The sequence below is a fragment of the Trypanosoma cruzi genome, genomic scaffold (assembly GCF_000209065.1).
Source record: "Trypanosoma cruzi strain CL Brener 1047053516815 genomic scaffold, whole genome shotgun sequence".
Classification (NCBI taxonomy): Eukaryota; Euglenozoa; class Kinetoplastea; order Trypanosomatida; family Trypanosomatidae; genus Trypanosoma; species Trypanosoma cruzi.
In genome coordinates this window covers 16,182-33,045 of record NW_001849573.1, presented here as the reverse complement: position 1 = coordinate 33,045, position 16,864 = coordinate 16,182, and the positions used below count along the sequence as shown (strand labels likewise).

The window sequence follows — 16,864 nt, the reverse complement described above, 5'->3', positions numbered from 1 at the left end:
GGGCACTCAAACAGCGAGGAGTCCGGAACTATGCGTGCGTGGAATTTGTCCTGCCATGTGAACTGCGGGCAACACCGAGGGGCTACCACCTTTACTCCGCAGAGTTGTTGTGTCTCTTTGCGGGGCTGGCAGGGAAATTGCATGCAGTCTGCTACTGCTGGTTCGTCCTCAAAAGTTGTCACTCCATGCGAATAATGTGCTTCATCGAGTGAGGGGAATGATTGGGTTTGTGTGCGGTCTGATTCTGTTTGCTACTTTGTGCGGGCACGCAATACTTGAGTGGTGGGAAAATGGAGCGGGGCGATGCATGGCCGCGTCCCGCCCATCGTTCACTGCACGATGGTGTGGTGCACATTGTTGTGCTGACTCTGCGATGTGACTGCGGTCCCCTGTGCGGCAATGGTGGTGGGTGGAGGAGAGTGTTGGCCCGCGGCGTGACGGTGGGATCATGCCTCCTTTTCTCTTTGTTCCTTCCCTTTTGTGAAGGTGTGCACTTATTTTTTGTGTGAGTGATGGGGCAAACAGACAAACAGACAACGTGAATAAAACAAAATGAAAAAGGGCGATAATGTGGCGGTGTTGGGGTTGGTTGCACGCCTCGGCTGCTTCACCGACAGGCGTTGCAGTGCGGCTGCGTGGCGCACCGACTACCGAGCCGTGCGAGTGCCACGCCCAACGCCATTGGGATAGCGGGACGAAACAGCTGCGACTGTGCTTTGGAGCCAGCGGCACCTGCTGGCCGCAGTTGGGCGGTGTGAGTGGGACGCCTCACCGCACGGGTGTTGTGATGGCACCTCGAAGCGGCATCCCCGGTGATGGTTCCGACGCTGCAGCTCGACATGCGGTGGGGAGTAAAGTGTAGCCGCAGTGGACCATGAGCAGCACCAACATGAGGCTGAGTGATTTCCTTTGGAATTATGTTGGCGGCAGGGCGGCTGTTGGTGAAAGACTACAATGTGACGATGGAGATGTTTGTTCAGGAGCCGGATGATTACGCACAAGACCAGCGGCTTCTTGAAGAAATTCTTAACCTAACTGCTCACCAAGCGCTGGAGGCCATTACTAAGCCTCTTCACGAAGGTGTGTTCTCTCTAGGGCAACGTAGGGGCTATGAAAGAAAAGCATACGATCACTCCTCCTGCAAGGGGAACACCAAACGGAGTACTCACGCAGGTACTGACAGAAGCGAGTCGGGAGGCAGAGGAAAGGCTAAGACGAACGCAAGAAATGAAATTTACCATTTGCACTGATATCGATGATGTACTGTTTAAAGGAAGAGTTCACATCAATGAAATGAGGCTGAACGACTTTCTTACGAGGGAACTGGACGGCAGGGGCATTGTGGACACCAATCGGGATGTCTTGCTGGAGGAGTTTTTTAGGGACCCCACGAAGTATATCCGTGATAAAGGAGCACTGAACGGAATACAGGCATCGGATCGTTTTTTGAGTATGAAGCAAGCTGTGAAGGGTGAAGTGATCTTCGATGAGGATATACGCGAGCTTTGCGATAAGGGTGTCGACAATCCACCGGGGTGGTCATTGGCTGCTGCGGAGGTAAAAGCAGCTGTCCATAACTCCACTAAACATTTCTTGGATGCAGCTGCCGAGGAGGCGAGGAACCCAACGACGACGAGCGCACCGGAGAAACTGGAGGGATTGTACGAGTCTTTGCAAAATGCGGGGCGGAGCCATGCGGTGGAACTTCCGGACGGCGTGGAGCGAAAGAAAACGGGGACGGGAATGGGGGTGCATGAGGGGAGGCCAGAACAGTCATGGTCGTACAAGAAAGCTGACGACGCTATCGAAGAGAATGACGCTGTGCAGCAATTCGGTGCGGCACCTCCCGTGCTGATGGTGCTCGCCTCGTACAAGGGATGGCCGTACTCGTGGAATACGATACAGGATCTTCCTAAGGACGTTTTTGTAAACTGTGAGGTGGAGCGACTGTGGCAGATCGTCAAGGGCGATCTAACCGCGTGGTCCAGCCCTCACGGTGGGACCGACTTTACGCCCAAGCAGCGTGTGTTGATTGGGACGCCCGGGATCGGGAAGTCGGTGGCTGCCGGCTCGTACCTCCTCTACCAGCTGCTGCACTACGATGCCGAGGAAAATCCAAGTGGTATTCCACTGTTTTGGTGGAGGAGATGCGTACGTGTCTGACAAGACCACCAGAGCGGTGACAAGATACAGCGATGAGGACATGTGCGTCTCGGAGTTGAGACGTTTGAGGGGGCATGGGAGAAATGTGTATATTATCCACGATGTGGCAAAGGAGGGAACGCCGCCACCGAGACATTTTGCGCCTACTTCCGGATGGGGCATGATTGCGGTGTCATTCCCAAAGGTAACGAACTATGATGAGTGGGAGAAGCAACTACAAGCCGCGCGAATCATCGTGAATTGCCCCGACGAGACGGATGTGAAGGCGATGTGCGCCTGGATAACGCGTGACGAGACCAAAGAGAAACAAGCGGAGTGCTGGAAAGAGGTCGAAAAACACATGTATCTTTTGAGACCGATTCCACGTCACGTCTTTGATGAGGAGGCGTTTAGGGAACGCTGTGGAGCGGTGAGGTTTGCATTGCAGTCGATCAACGAGGTAACTGTGAAAGAGCACTTTTCACGGGGAGGTGAGTTGCCATGGTTTTCTGAGGATCCGTCACACAAGCCTGTGGAAGTTGTTCGGGAAATATACGCAGGCGGTGTGATCCTTTTCAGTGCACCGATATCTGCTTGCCTCGAGGAACGGACATTGGAACGCCTCCCAAGTGTAGCAGAATACAATAGCTTTTTGAGGCTGATGTTGGCGTCGAAGGATAATATTTTGCCCATATTTTTTCGATGGTTTGCTTTGAAATCGTTCACGGAGAGTGCCTTTGCCAAGGCAATAGCGACGAAACTTACGGAGTTTGAGCCGCCAACAGGGCGTCAAGCAAAGCCCTGCGTCTTGAAGTTGCCCCCTGAACTGCATCCCAAGGGAGATGAAGGCTTGCTGCCGAGTGAATATGAAAAAACGATCCGTAAAATAAAGTATGGGGTGCTGCACAAACCGTGGGCCACAAACGTTCCGCTGGTGGACGCCTTTTTTTTTTTCGGAGTCCAATCCAATGACGGTGTTGGGCTGCGGATAACTACGGCGGGTGGGCACCACACCACCGCCAGCACTGTGGGGCACTTCACTGAGTGCCTGGCGGCATATTTTAATGGCTGGGAAGAGTTATCCCGAGACATGTCGTGGGGGATTATTTATGTGCAGCACGCAGACAGCAGCATGCCGATGAATGACTGGCAGAGATGTGATTTTGTCGATTCCAATAATGTGAGCGACGAGAGCCGTGAGATTCGGCGTTCTGGGAGGAAGAGGAGCGCCAGTACCAAGTGTCAATACCGTACAGAGACTTTTGAAGAGACGAAGCCCTCCGAAGTGTGCAAAAAATAATAATAATAGAAATATAGATTAGTAAATTAAAAGTAAACGAGTCATTTTGATTTGTGGTAAAAAATATTGTGGGATTTATGTATTTTTGGATGCTTGTGCCTGAGCATGCGGTGCGGATGCACCATCTCCATGCGGCAGCACCGCACACAAATGCCAAAATGTCCAACGCTATCGAACATAACAGTGACAAAAGAAATTAAGGAGGGATTGGGGTTGTTTGGTTTTTGGTGAAAAACATTGGGTGATTTCTACATGGTATGTTGATTGTGTGTGTGGTACGAGGCATGATTGGAGAAGTACCCCGGTATGAGGGAATCATTGTGTCTGGCGGTGTCACGGCGTTACTGCATTGTCCATTTTCTTCTATTGTGTTCGAAGGCCCATCACTAACAGAGGCGTCTTAAAGGGATGGAGGACGAGTAAGTTCTGTTGGAGAAATGGTGCGCTCCGTGTGACCGCGTGGAGTGAGACGCCGCGTCATGGGTGGATGAGGATCCGCTTCCGCGTGTGGCTCTTTGGTTGATTGCTGGCTCCGTGTGCGTTGTGTGTTGGCGGCGGGTTACTTCTCCTCCTCCATGGCGGACTGACAGCACTGCGATGGTGTGTGTGTGTGTGTGAGGGCTGGTGTGGAGTTGCCGGCCAGGGCGAGGGCGCTGGCGGTGCTTTTCCCGCCTGTCTTTTGTTTCTTCCGTGTGTTATGCTGCTTCTTGCTTTTCCCCCTTTTCTCCTGCGTTCCTGCGTGGAGTGGCCGCATGCTCACGGGCCATGTTGATTGTGAGTGCCTCTTGACGGCATCCATTCATCTCCCTCCGCCTGTCTGTCTGCCATTCCCTGTTGGGTGTGAGGCGTGTTGCGCCGCGTGAGGGCTGGCCCGCATACACCGACGGCCCGCCGTGACTTGCCGTGTTGCTGCTCTTTTCTGTGGGCGATGGTCCTCCGTGCCGTCCCTCCCGGATTGTCTCGTGCCCCGCTCTCTGCGTGGGTGCTCTGCTCTGCTCCTCACTGACCTTTCTGGTGTATTGCCGCTGTTGCTGCTGTACTCTTCACTCTCTTACGAAGAAAGCAAACAAGCGCTAAACGCTACTGTGAAATTCGAAGGCTCTGAAAGGACCAACAGCACACACACCGCCCACACACACATATTTATATGCTCTCACGTGTTGCTGCAGTGGAGGCACCCCGCACACACAACCGTCGCCGCATGACCGGATCCAGCGGAAGGAGGAGGGAAGGAAGAGAGAGTGAGCCGCAGAGGCTCAACATGTCCCGGCGTGCGTTTACTTCTGCGGTGCTCCTCCTCGTCGTGATGTTGTGCTGCGGCACTGGTGGAGCTGCGTGCAAAGAAGGTGGGTGATCCAAAGCCTATGGTTATTTTTGTATGGTGGGAAACGAAGGCGTCTTTTGGCGCATTTGAGAGGCAACGGCTCTGGACATAATGGTGTCAAATTCTTTATTGGCCATTCTCTTGTTGAAATACTATGGCTTAATTGTGGGCATTGCCAAGGCTAATCAGGGAGTCCCTTCTAGTGCCAGTGTTGGGATTTGGTCAAAGTACGTGAGTTTTACAGGGGAAGAGTGGACGAAAGGAATCGCAGCGGAGAGCGTGACGGACTGGAGGACGGAAATTGCCGTGGAACGAAGAGAAGAGGCGGGTCACGCGTCTCAATTGAACGGTCCCAAGGCGTTAACGAAAGACGGCAAGATTTTTCTGTCTTTGGAGCGCTTTCCTGCGAAAAATGCCGGTGCGATGTTGGAAACTCCACACAGGTGGGAGCTTGTGCCTGTTTTGGGTGACGTTTTTGGTCTCCAACGATGGGGGAAGGCGCATCACGTGGGGTGCTGGGAGCCCTTCCAAGGCTGTTGTTGACGGTCAGCTGCGAGTGAGGTCATGGAATGGGTACTGGGGTATTAGCGCCAGGGGCGTGGTGGCGAATGGCACCGCGATTGTGTTTCCCCTCGTGGCTGTGAAGGGGGAAAACACAAAAGTCTGCACCATCATCCATTCGAAGGGCTGTGGCAGGGCTTGGGGGTTCCCTGCAGAGGGTGTTGCTGACGGGACTGCGCTGATCCCAATCACTTTGAGTGGGAGGGAAAACTCCTCGCGGCCGCCACGCATGGAGGCCATGACGGTAAAGTGCATGATTCCGGTGAAATGGGGGAGAAATGGATGGAATTTGGCGGAGCACATTCGAATGTCTTGAGTGAGGCCTTGAAGAGTGCTACGTCTGGTAGCCGACTCGACGTCGTGACGGCATCCATCGAGGGGAGGAGTGTAGTGCTGTTTGCCTTGCCCAGGCAGAATAATATTCGGAGAGCGACGAGTGTGTTGCTTCTTTATATGTCTGTTTTTACCCCATTGGACCGTTATGTGCCGATGGTGTTTCTAAAAACGCAGATACCCTGCAGTGCAAGGGTGGTGAACTGTTTGCCCTGTACGAGTGGTATGCAGGACAAGGGCGCGTTGTGCTCGCACACCTCACTGAGCAACTGGAGGAAATAAAGACTGCGCTGAGGAATTGGGATGCAGTCGACAAGAAAGTTACAACGCCTTGCACTTCCACCAGAAAAGAGGGAACCGCATCCGACGGTGCCTGCAGCACTCCTACGCCCACGGATGGGCTGGTCGGATATTTGTCCAACGAGGGTGAGAGGGATTGCTGGGTGAAGGAATATGTCGCGGCGAGTGCCACGATGATTGGGACAGCAGCGAAGATTGAGGGCGGTGCGACGTTTGAGGGGCCTGGGGTGTGGGCAGAGTGGCCTGTGGGTAAATGGTGGCGGAATCAACAATTCCACATTGTGAAAAAAGAGTTCAATCTTGTGGTGACGGCGACGATTGGGGCGGCTCCTGCGGGCAGCGGCAGCGCCCTTATGGTCGCTGTGGGTGGCGCTGGGAGTGTGAGGATGGTGGGACTGTCAGTCACGGCGGACAATAAGCGGGAGGTGGCGTTTGACGGTGAGGCGGGAGAAGTGCAGCACGGGAACTGCGGGCTGGAGAGAACGTACCGGGTGGCAATTGGGCTCCAGAACGGCATGGGCACCGTGTGCGTGGATGGCAAAACTTTGGGGAGCTCAGCAACGACAGTTACACGTGGGCCGCAGTTGCTCGACGTCTCATGCTTCTACGTTGGAGGTGACGGTTGCAGTGGCTCATACTGCAGTTAGGTGACGCTGACGCATGTCTGTCTGTGCAACCGCCCACTGACCAGGCAGGAGCTACAGATGCCCCTTTCGCGTGGCAAGCAGACTGAAGCGGATTGCAGGGAGGGAAAAGCGACACCGCGTCCCGGTAATTTTTTGGCCAAACTCCCACAGGATCCGTGCGTTGACGCGGCTGCGAGGGAAGAGGTGCCAGTGCCCGCCAAATGGGAATTCTGCACGGGAAACGGCACCGCTGATGTCAATGGCTCTACTGTTTTATTGTTCCCAAAAGGAATTGGTGACGGCGCCGTCCATGGGTGTGTGCCTTGGGCTTTTTATGCCTTTACTTCAAGGAGTGCGTGGGGACGTGGCATGTTTATGAGCCGTAGAGTGCGGTTGTGCGATTTCTAATGGACCGTACGTGCCGCTTTTACGCGTGTTTTCTTTTCTTTTTTCAAATGATTCGTTTTTATTGTCTGCTGCTGCTGGTGCACTGATGGGATAGTCAGCAGCCCTTCTTTTCCTTTTTTCCTCCGATGGTTAATTGCTGCACACTGTCACGAGTGACGTGTTTCCCCCTTTTTTTTATTTTCTTTTTTTTTCCTTGGTGAAGGCATTACTTATACACAGAGGCACACACGGTTGTCTTGTGCTACTTGGCATATGAAATAGAAATTCTGCCCGATCGATTTTTTATATTCCTCCCCTGGAGTTCTGTTGGACTCCCATCATTTTTTTTTTCTTTTTTCCGCCTTTTTAAGTTCTGCTTTGTGTGGCGGTGTGTGAGTTCTGCGGTTGTAATGATTCCATCTGTCTTTTTTGGCGTGCGCTTCTTCTGGCTGCTGCCATTTATTACCATGCGGTGGCTGTGCGTGGTGTAGCTGCTGTCTCTCTCCCTTTGCTTTCTCATGCTCCTGCAGATCGAATCCACGTTATTCAACAACGAAAGTTTTTACGATGATGCGCCGTTTGTTTTGTGTCGTGTTGGCGTTTGCACTGCTGTGCTGCTGCTCGTGCGTGTTTGCCGTGGAGGAGGAGGAGCAAGAGCCGCAGGTAACGCAGGTGAATGCAGAGTGTGCGGGTAAAGATAAACTCGGGCGCTGGCAACTCCCTGGGAGGTCATTGTGGTACAACTGCACGGATTCATCTACTGGTGCGGGAAAGATGATTTGCGGCATGGGCGTAGGAAACTGTGCCCCCGAGGATGTTCAGAGACGTATAAAAGATGGTGCGAAGGATGGTGTCTTCACGATCAACGTCTCCACGTTTACTCCAAGCGCCGTGAAGAGTTGGTGGGAGCGTAACGTGGAGCCGAAGGCGGTCACCGCTGCAATTGTTCCGGCAAAACCTCCGGAAGCAGGACCTCCGGGCCCTCAAGAAGACAAGGATTCTCGTGGCACCTCCACACCTGTTTCTGATTCTCCTCCTGCTGGCGCTGCGGGTGCGGCTGGTGCTCCTTCACTGGCTGAAGCTCCGGGTGACTCTGGTGAAATTGGTCCGGCTAAACCTTTGGAAGCAGAACCTCCGAGCCCTCAAGAAGACAAGATTTCTCGTGAAAAATCTTCCAGACCGGATTCTGAATCTTCTCCTGCTGTCGTTGAGAATTCCGCGGATGTCCCTCCTTCTTCTCCACCTGCCACTCCAGGCGGCGCTGGTGCTAACCCTGTTGCTGGCGCTGCGGCCACGACGGATCCTTCTGCTGCAGCCTTGGGAGCGTCAGATTCCGCCCTCTCTGGTGAACTTCAAGGCCCTTCCCATTCTACTTCTCCTGCTTCTTCTCCTGCACCCGAATCCATACCAGATCCGGAGCCCACAGAAGGCGGCGACCACTCCTCCCATGAACCTCCAGTGGAGCTGCAGGAAGAGACTGCTGCTGCGCCACCGACTCAGTTGTCCCAGACCGGCGAGGACGGGAGTGCAGCGGGAGGCGCCGAAGAGGACACCGCCGCCAACACCACGACCGACACTGCTTCCGGCAAAGTAAATTCTACGGCGGCAAGCATGCCGGCTCCTCTTTCCTCTGCGCCCACAACGAACGCTCTGGAGAACATTGTGGGAACTGACGCCTGCTTCCATGACACCCATCTGCATGCTCTGCCACTGCTTGTTCTGGCTGCACTCACCTACGGGACACTAGGCTGAAGAAGTGAATGCGGACTATAATTGCTAGCACTCAACCATGTGGATTTGTGCGCTTCTTTTGTTTTATTGCGTAATAAGTAATAGAAAACAATGATTGTGTGTTTTGTTCCATTTGCTTCTGCTGCGCTGCTGTGTGCTCCATGTTCTTGCTGCCTGTATCCGTCACTTGGCACGCATCCCAGATACACCCGTATGCACGATACGCCCACAACTGTTTGCGTGGACGCATGTCTGTGTGAGTGTGCACGCTGGAGCCATTCGTTGCAGCTCCTTGTGTTTTGTGTTTTGTGTTTTTAATTATTTTTACTTTCTTTTTTTTTCTTTGCTGTTGTTTTGTTGTTACTTGTTTTTTGTGTTTATTTTCCTTGTTTTTTACTTCCTTCGGGGCGTTGTGAGTTTTTTTTTCATTTTTTAATGGTTTATTTTCTTTAATTTCTTCCTTTTTTTGTTTTAAAATCTTTTGATCCCCCATCCCTCCTTTTTTTTGCCTTCGGGGGGCAATCACTATGGACGTTTTTTCTTTTCTGCTCTTCCCTCTTTAATTGTTTCTTCTGCACTCCTCCTGTGAGGGGTGCCGTGTGTTTCCGCCCAACTGCTCCGCTCGCACACCCACCGACACGCTCACAACGACGGCCCTGTGCGCCTCGCCTGCTGCACGCATGAGGAGGGGCCGCGACGAACGGCGCGCTGAGGGAGCCGTGACGTGTGGGCGTGCGACGAGGGCCTGTGGGGCGGAGCACACATTTCTTCCCTCCTGTTTTGTTTTCTTTGCGGCCAGGGCGGGCAGACACCCGCAGCGCCACACACACAGCCACACCCTGCCGCCGTGTTTTTCTTTAAGGATTTGTTTTGCTTTGCGTGTTTATTTCATGCGGTGGCGCACCCTTCGGTGTCGGCCTCGTGAGCATTTCTCTCCCCTCCGATGATTTCTTTTTCTTTTGCTGCGCTCACTCTCCCGATGGAGTGACGCGACTGCCGTCATGTCTGCGTGCTTCTCTCAGTCCCCACACACACGAGTGACTGTGCTCTGCGGGCCGCACTCACGCGCCGATGAGAGGGCTGAGGGGAGCAGCAACACGCAGATGACCCCATGAAATATAAACGATGTGCGGACACGTGGAGGGTCGGACGGTTGAAAGACATTTAAATATCTTTTATTTTTATTTTGCGGGCAAAAAATATGCAGACAATTTTTGGGGCAACATGGTAGTCGGGTGCTTTTTTGTGTGTCTTTTGTTTTTCATTTTCTTTTTTTATCATTTGGGTGTAGCCGTAATAGAGGACTAATTTTTTTCGTTTTTCTTTTTTCTTTTCAAATTGTGAGGTGTGGAAGGTGAAGATGAATTTTTATTTATTTTTATTTAATTTTTTAATGAATTGCCTCTGTTTTGTCTGCAGTGCAATATCATGAGTTTGAGCAGTCTTTTTCTCTTTGTTTCTGCCATGCACTTCTGCCGTACAGTCTTTTGTGCGTCCCTTCACATGCTCTGCTCCTGTTTTTACTTCTTTGCTTCGTGTTTCTGCAGGCACACACAACAACATGCACGCACAAAATGCACATTGCAGTGGATTTGGATGCTTCTTTTGTAGCGTGTGCTGGCAGTTGCGTGTGGCGCCTGTTCTCTTCTTCCGTGGGCATGAAGAGAAGGAAGGAGGAAGTGCGCAGCCCGAGTCTCCTTTCCTGCGGGTGTGGTGGTTTTCCGGTGGATGTGTCGTGTGCTCCGAGTGACGGCAGCCTGAGCTATATTGTGTGTGTATGGGCTTGGAAGAAGTATTGTTCTGCTGCCGGTGCCGAGGCTCAGTAGGAGAATTATACTTTCAGTGGCTTTGGTGTGCGCATGCATTGCAGGAATGGTGAGCTGTGTGCTGTGTGCCATGTGGCCAATGCGGTGCACACATGTAGCAACTGTGCTGCCAGCTGTGCAACGAAAGAGGAAGGGGCCACCGTTGCCTTCACGATGAATGTGACGACACATAAATACGCCGGCCCTTATGAATTGTGGTGGCGTCAATTTTCCCCCGATGGAACCATCCATCCGCCTGCACGGAGCGGCGATGCTGACCGTACGGGCATCTGTCAGTTGCCGCCACCCCGTGAAGGGAAGGATGACACAAATTCTGGCGAGACAACTGCGCCGCAAGTGAATGCTGAGCCGTCACGTCAACACGAGGATTGGCAACAGTCGGCGGCGGCTGACGCACCCAACGCCGTCGATCGGAGTCCCGCATCCAACACGGCGACCAACACGTCCGAGACGAGGCCTGAGTTTGCCAACAATCCGAACGAAGTGATGGTCCCGAATGCATCCACGAAGAGGCCTTCCTTTGCCAACGGTCCGAGAATATTAGTGGCGCCGAATGCATCCGGGATCATGTCTGTCACTTATGGCGGCAGGGAGCACGTTGCTGCGGATAACACGGACGAGGTGAGTGAGCACGACGCCACCGGACACAAATCTCTAGTTTTATAAAATGGCGTTGCGGTCAGTGGATTTGTTGCTGAGGGTGATGCGGACGAATTGAGTCAACGCAATGCCTCTGGGCACGATAACAATCCCCAATTACTAGAATTTACTGCGCAGTATTCCGGAGCGGTGTGAGTCCCGACGACTGCTTTGCCCTGCACAACGACGCGAAATTGACACTGCGAGAGTTAACTGTTGACGGCACCGTGCGTGTGTGCGTGCTTTGGGCGTTGCTGCTTTTTCTGGGATTTTGTGGAATTGCGGCTCCCCACGGAGAACATGTGCCGCGTTGCATGCGTGTTACTTTTTTAATTACTTTTTTACTGTTAGTTTTGTTTTTGTGTTGCTTTTCCGGAATGATAAGGACCCCTATTTATTTAATGGTCAGTTGCTGCACACTGTCATGGGTGACGTGTTTCCCCCCCTTTTGTTTACCTTTTTTTGCCCACACGCGGTGCCGGCCTCATTGCTGTGCGTCCCACGGACTGCACGAAGGGAGGATTCGAGGAACAGGCCGGATGCCGCAGTGAAGTGTGAGGGTGTTGTGTGGCCTGGTGGAAAAGTAATGTCTTTTCTTTATTCAGTGCGGGAATCATGTGTAGACAAACAAATGTTTTTTTTATTGTGCCGTATGGCACACGAAATGAAAGTCGTGCCTGATCGATGTTTCATATTTTTTTTCACTTTTTGGGAGCCTTGCCGGGCCCTCAACTCTGTTTTTCCTTGCAAGACTTCTGGTTTGCAGGGCGGTGTGCAAATTCTGCAGTTGTAACGATTCCAACTGCCTCATGGTGTGTGCTGTGTTGCTGCTGCCATTTGTTTACTGTGCGGTGGTTGTGTGTGGTGTAGCGGCCGTGTCTCTCCTTTTCATTTATTCTTGCTTTGCGTTGACGTGTTGTTAGTTTGTGCTGAAGGCTGCACGCAAGTGACAGGAGTGATGGCGATGATGACTGGCCGTGTGCTGCTGGTGTGTGCCCTCTGCGTGCTGTGGTGCTGTGCCGGCGGTGGTTTTGTGAGGGAACTTTGGAGGATGAATTCTGCAATAAGTCATATGTGGAGGCTTTGAGTTTGCTGGCGAATAAGACTGATGATGAGATTAAAAAGAAATACTGCAAACAGGACGATGAAAAAGCAACGTGTTTAAAGACATTGAGGAGTAATATTACAGATGCGCTGAAGAAAGAAAAGACGAAGGAAGACAACGAAGCTCACAGAGAGTCTGACGTCTCGAAGGATACGGGGGCGTCAGTTGGCAGCCAAAGAGCGAAATCCTCAAAAGCCGCCGGCGCGAATACTGCCGTGTTGTCATCTCCGCCTCCTTTAAATGTGGAAGGTGGTTTTGATGCCCAAATTCACGGATCAGCAGGTGATGCTGGCCACCAGCAGCATTCCGATGACGTTCGCAGTGAAGAAGAGCAAAGGAATCACCCAGAGTCCGGGCGCTGCAGCGAAGGTCAAGCTCCATTGGGCGAATGCAGTCATGTGCCCGCAGGTGACGCAGCGGCGGAGGGATCGCATCAACACAGCGCGGACGTGCAAGACAAAATGATCCACAACAAAGGCGAAGAAACAACACCAGAAACAGGACTGCAGTCGACCGAAGCACGGGAGGGCACGGACGGAGCACCAGCACCATCACAAGGTCCACCAAATACGACTGAATCACACGAGGATAAATCCCGGAGAGTGGCTGCACCCGACACGATTCCTGCAGATAATACATCACCAGGCAACAACCGGGAACATACATCTCAGTCTTCATCTCCCAGTGGCAGTGAAACCACCGGCAGCTCGGATAAAGAGGACCCAGAAAAAAACTCCAAAAATGCACAAATATCCGATACCCCACTGAAAGATGAAGAACAGCGTGAGAGTACAGCTGGTAGTAAAGACGCAACAACAGTTGAACCTGCCGCTGAGCAACGTAATACGACGACACCTGGCGACAGTGACAGCAGCACCGCGGCCTTCCACACCACCTCCCCTCTTTTGCTTCTTCTTATTGTTGCGTGTGCGGCTGCTGCGGTGGTGGTGGCCGCGTGAGAGTGAGGGAGAGAGAGCCATGCACCGCCCGCACACACACTCGTCCTTCTCTCTCTGTGTGTGTCCCCTTGCATGGACTCTCGCCCTCACCTCACCCCACGAGGCACACACATAATGTGCCCATTGCATATATGCATGCACACCCATGCAGGCCCGTTGGTGCTCTCTTTTGCACGACACGCACCGCTGCCGTCCTGCCTGGCTGCATGGGCGGAGAACCGTAACTGTTTCTGTTTTTTGTCCTCTTACGATTGTTTTAAGTGTTTTTAATTTTTCTTTTCTGTTTGCTTTAAAATATTTTAATGTTTTTCTTGTTTTTTCTGGTTGTGTGAGTTTTGGTTTAATTTTGTTTTTTTTTGCTTTTGTTATGAATGTGTTTTTTTTTACTTTTTACTTTTTTTTCTCTCATTTCATTCATTTTTTTTTTTTTTTTTGCTTTTGGGGCAGTCACTATGGACGTTTTTTCTTTTCTACTCTTCCCTCTTTAATTGTTTCTGCTGCACTCTTCCCGTGAGGGGTGCCGTGTGTTTCCGCCCAACTGCTCCACTCGCACACCCACCGACACGCTCATGACGACGGCCCTGTGCGCCTCGCCTGCTGCACGCATGAGGAGGGGCCGCGACGAACGGCGCGCTGAGGGAGCCGTGACGTGTGGGCGTGCGACGAGGGCCTGTGGGGCGGAGCACACATTTCTTCCCTCTTGTTTTGTTTTTATTGCGGCCAGGGCGGGCAGACACCCGCAGCGCCACACACACACAGCCACACCCTGCCGCCGTGTTTTTATTTAAGGATTTGTTCTGTTTTTTTTCTTTTATTCGATGGGTGCGTTGCCACCCAGCGTGATTGTTGATGTTGGGGCCGTGTCGCATGTATCGCTGCCGTCCAGCTGTGCCTCTTGCTGTGCTGATGTGCCTCCCTGTGCTCCTCTTCTTCTCTGCTCCTCCATCACACACAGAGATAAGTGATTGCACGGTGCTCTGCAGGAATGCTCTTGGTGATGGAGATACGTTGGCTTGCGTTTCTTGATGACATTTATAGGCCGCTGCGTGTGTGACTGCGGTTGGAATCACGGTGCCATTGGATGGATGCGTGTGGGACGCCTTCTGCATTTGGCTGGTGGCCGGCTGACGTGGCTGTGCAATGGCCGCTATGTGTGAAGGTGTTGCCTGCTCTTGGGGTCATTCTTCTTTCCCCTATGTGTTTGCTTTGCCGGGTGCGTGCGTTGCTTGGTGTGTGCTGGCGCGTGACGGACGGTGCCACGATGGCCTCCTTTGGCAATGAGAGTCGCTGTGCTCTCGGCACACAACCACACACTCCTCCTTTTCCCTCAGTGGGACTGAGTGCGGCAGGAGAGTGGGCTTCGGCTGCGGCTGTTGGTGCTGCGGAGAACGAGGCGCCGAGGAACAAGAGGGCGAACCTGCTGGACGAGATTACGATGGCGGATGAAAGCTGTTTCGTTGCCTTTGCTTCGTACATTGCTAAGAAGTGCGGCGTGTCGCTGCCTGACAGGATGCCTGCACTCGGCACCCTTTGAGGCATTGCGTTGTTTCATTCAGTGTGATGTCACAATCATCATGGCAGCACCTTCCCTCAACGGCTTTGAGTGTGACAATACGAATGACGGCAAAGAGAGCGATGAGGAGTATGGTGACGGTTTGCACCGAGGGGCGAATTACTTGTGTGTCTTGTTGCTCGAATCCCGGGAGGGTTTGGCTGCCGTCTCCACAATTCCCGGTCTTGCGGAACCGTTGGCTTTTGCGCTGTTGCCCGCCGTAATTAGTGCCCCATGCGTTGGGACTGATCCATTTACCGTGGAGTTCTCGCAGCAGCTCTCGAGTGTTTGTGCTGCTGATCCTGCGTTGGCCCTTTCGCATGTATCTCAGCATTGCCTGGCGTGTGATTTGATGTCTGTGTTGTCCAGGCCGCTGCCTCCAGTTTTCTTTTTGTTCCCAATAAGAAACACTTTGCGTTGCGGTGGGTATTTATTTGCGTAGCCGTCGACGCACGTGACGATGCTCAACGTGTGTGTCTTTTGTTTGGCGGGCACGAGGGAGAATTCGGTGTGTGCCGACAGCACCGCGAAAGTCTTCGTCGACGGGTCGAGGCGAAAGTAAGGGAGGTCTGTCCGCCGCATCTCTCAAGGCAGCTGCGGGGCACTCCGGACGCACAGAGTGAATGGATGGATGCCGCGCAGCTGGGGAGACCAGTTTTCTTCTCCGCCCTTCGTTGCCAGGGGAATCGAGAATCCACAGCGCCACTGCCAGCTGCATTTTACTGCTGGGGATCGAATGTTCTGAAGTTGCCCGTCTAGTGTGAATCGCAGCGTCAGTGCAGGAAGACGCTTTCACGCATTGCGAGTAGCATCTCCAGCCTCGAGCTCATCAATATTCACAGCGGGAAGCAATGCATTTTGGTGGCCGGTGACGTTCAGGCGAGTGTGTTTCACTTCACCCGCCTCGTATTTGTGGGGGACACTGCGCATCGACCCTCCCCAACGGTCCCACCACCTTCACTTTCCCCCGCTGCTCGCTGCCCTCTGCTGACGGTACAGTTGTTTGGCTCCGCCAATAATGCGCTCGTGAAACGTCCTCTCCGCACGCTGCAGGATTATTGCCGTGGAGGCGTTGATGGCATATGGTGCGGGTGTGGCGTCGACGGAGTCATTCACGCATTGTCTTAGAAGCATTACTTTGAGTCGTGTCAGTCACGCCGTGTTTCCCTTTTTTCTTGCTGGGAGTCTTGTGGGTGTGTTTGAGCCCCTTTTAGGAGCCTGCGTAGAGAATGATCGCGGGAGAGCTGGCTGCCTTAATGAATGTGTATATACCCTGACAAAACGAATATACACTTCTTTACGACACTTTTCTGCCGTATGAGTTTTGGGAGGCCACGACTTTAGGGAGCCGACAGCGGCCGGATAATTTTTATTTTTATTTTACCGTCTCACCCGCCCCCTTTTGGTTCCACCACGCGGCGGGGTCTTGTGGCTGCAGGGCCCCAAAAGTCTGCCACCTCGTAAGTAATACATAAATACATGTATCCCATCCGAATAGAGTGAGCGGGCCACGATTGTGGCTGACGGATGGTATATAAAAATACAGTCACCTGGTGTTAAGCCTTTGAGGGTGTGGTGAATCCAATCTTATTCCGTTGATCCCTCACATATTTCCATCGTGTTTGGTTTCTATTGTTGAGAAACTCAGAACTTGGCCAGCGGCCCGGAAGATTATTCTTTATTGCAGCACTTTACCAGCGAAAGGCAGGAACAACACAAACCGAATTATTGGCTGCACCAACACAAGAAACATTCACAAGAGGAAAAAATAATAATTGTTGTGCACCCTGCAGAAATCCCCAACACACGATCCAGGCATGAAGGCTTGCCCTCCGCAAAAACAACATATACGGACATCTGCCAACATTCAAAAAGAAATACGAATAAATGGTTTCCTGCACTCTTCCATTCCTTGCGCTGAATATGAACGAGGGTCAAGGGCAACTGAGTTGCTTTTGTGATGAATATTGGCTGCCATTCCCGTGGACCAGTAATTCACGTGGTGTGCGGGGATCTTCTTTTTTATTGTTACTTTGCTTTTGTGTTGCTGTGTGCGCTGCACCTATCTTCTTGTGTGTG

The 16,864-nt window shown here is 52.5% G+C and overlaps 1 protein-coding gene and 4 pseudogenes across 1 annotated transcript, besides 8 other annotated features; all 5 read left to right on the top strand.

Annotated features, from left to right (window-relative positions):
• Nucleotides 1–7,158: part of a sequence feature (areas not merged during assembly with more than two copies in the genome that could not be assigned to a particular haplotype) that runs on past the window's edge.
• Nucleotides 1,112–3,442, top strand: Tc00.1047053510693.60 (annotated as a pseudogene).
• Tc00.1047053510693.50 lies at nucleotides 4,703–6,727 on the top strand (annotated as a pseudogene).
• Nucleotides 7,159–7,163: a sequence feature (areas merged during assembly that could not be assigned to a particular haplotype. This can correspond to areas where the two haplotypes were merged or to regions with more than two copies in the genome that were merged during assembly.).
• Nucleotides 7,164–16,864: a sequence feature (areas not merged during assembly with more than two copies in the genome that could not be assigned to a particular haplotype).
• Nucleotides 7,541–8,725, top strand: Tc00.1047053510693.40 (90 kDa surface protein, putative; the record flags this gene model as incomplete). Its single annotated transcript, XM_815561.1, has 1 exon — nucleotides 7,541–8,725. One exon carries the CDS (start codon nucleotides 7,541–7,543, stop codon nucleotides 8,723–8,725), a length of 1,185 nt encoding a protein of 394 aa, XP_820654.1.
• Nucleotides 9,002–9,177: a sequence feature (A-rich).
• Nucleotides 10,068–10,099: a sequence feature (AT_rich).
• Tc00.1047053510693.19 lies at nucleotides 12,127–13,233 on the top strand (annotated as a pseudogene).
• Nucleotides 13,459–13,667: a sequence feature (A-rich).
• On the top strand, nucleotides 14,982–15,848 carry Tc00.1047053510693.11 (annotated as a pseudogene).
• Nucleotides 15,998–16,255: a mobile genetic element.
• Nucleotides 16,148–16,168: a sequence feature (AT_rich).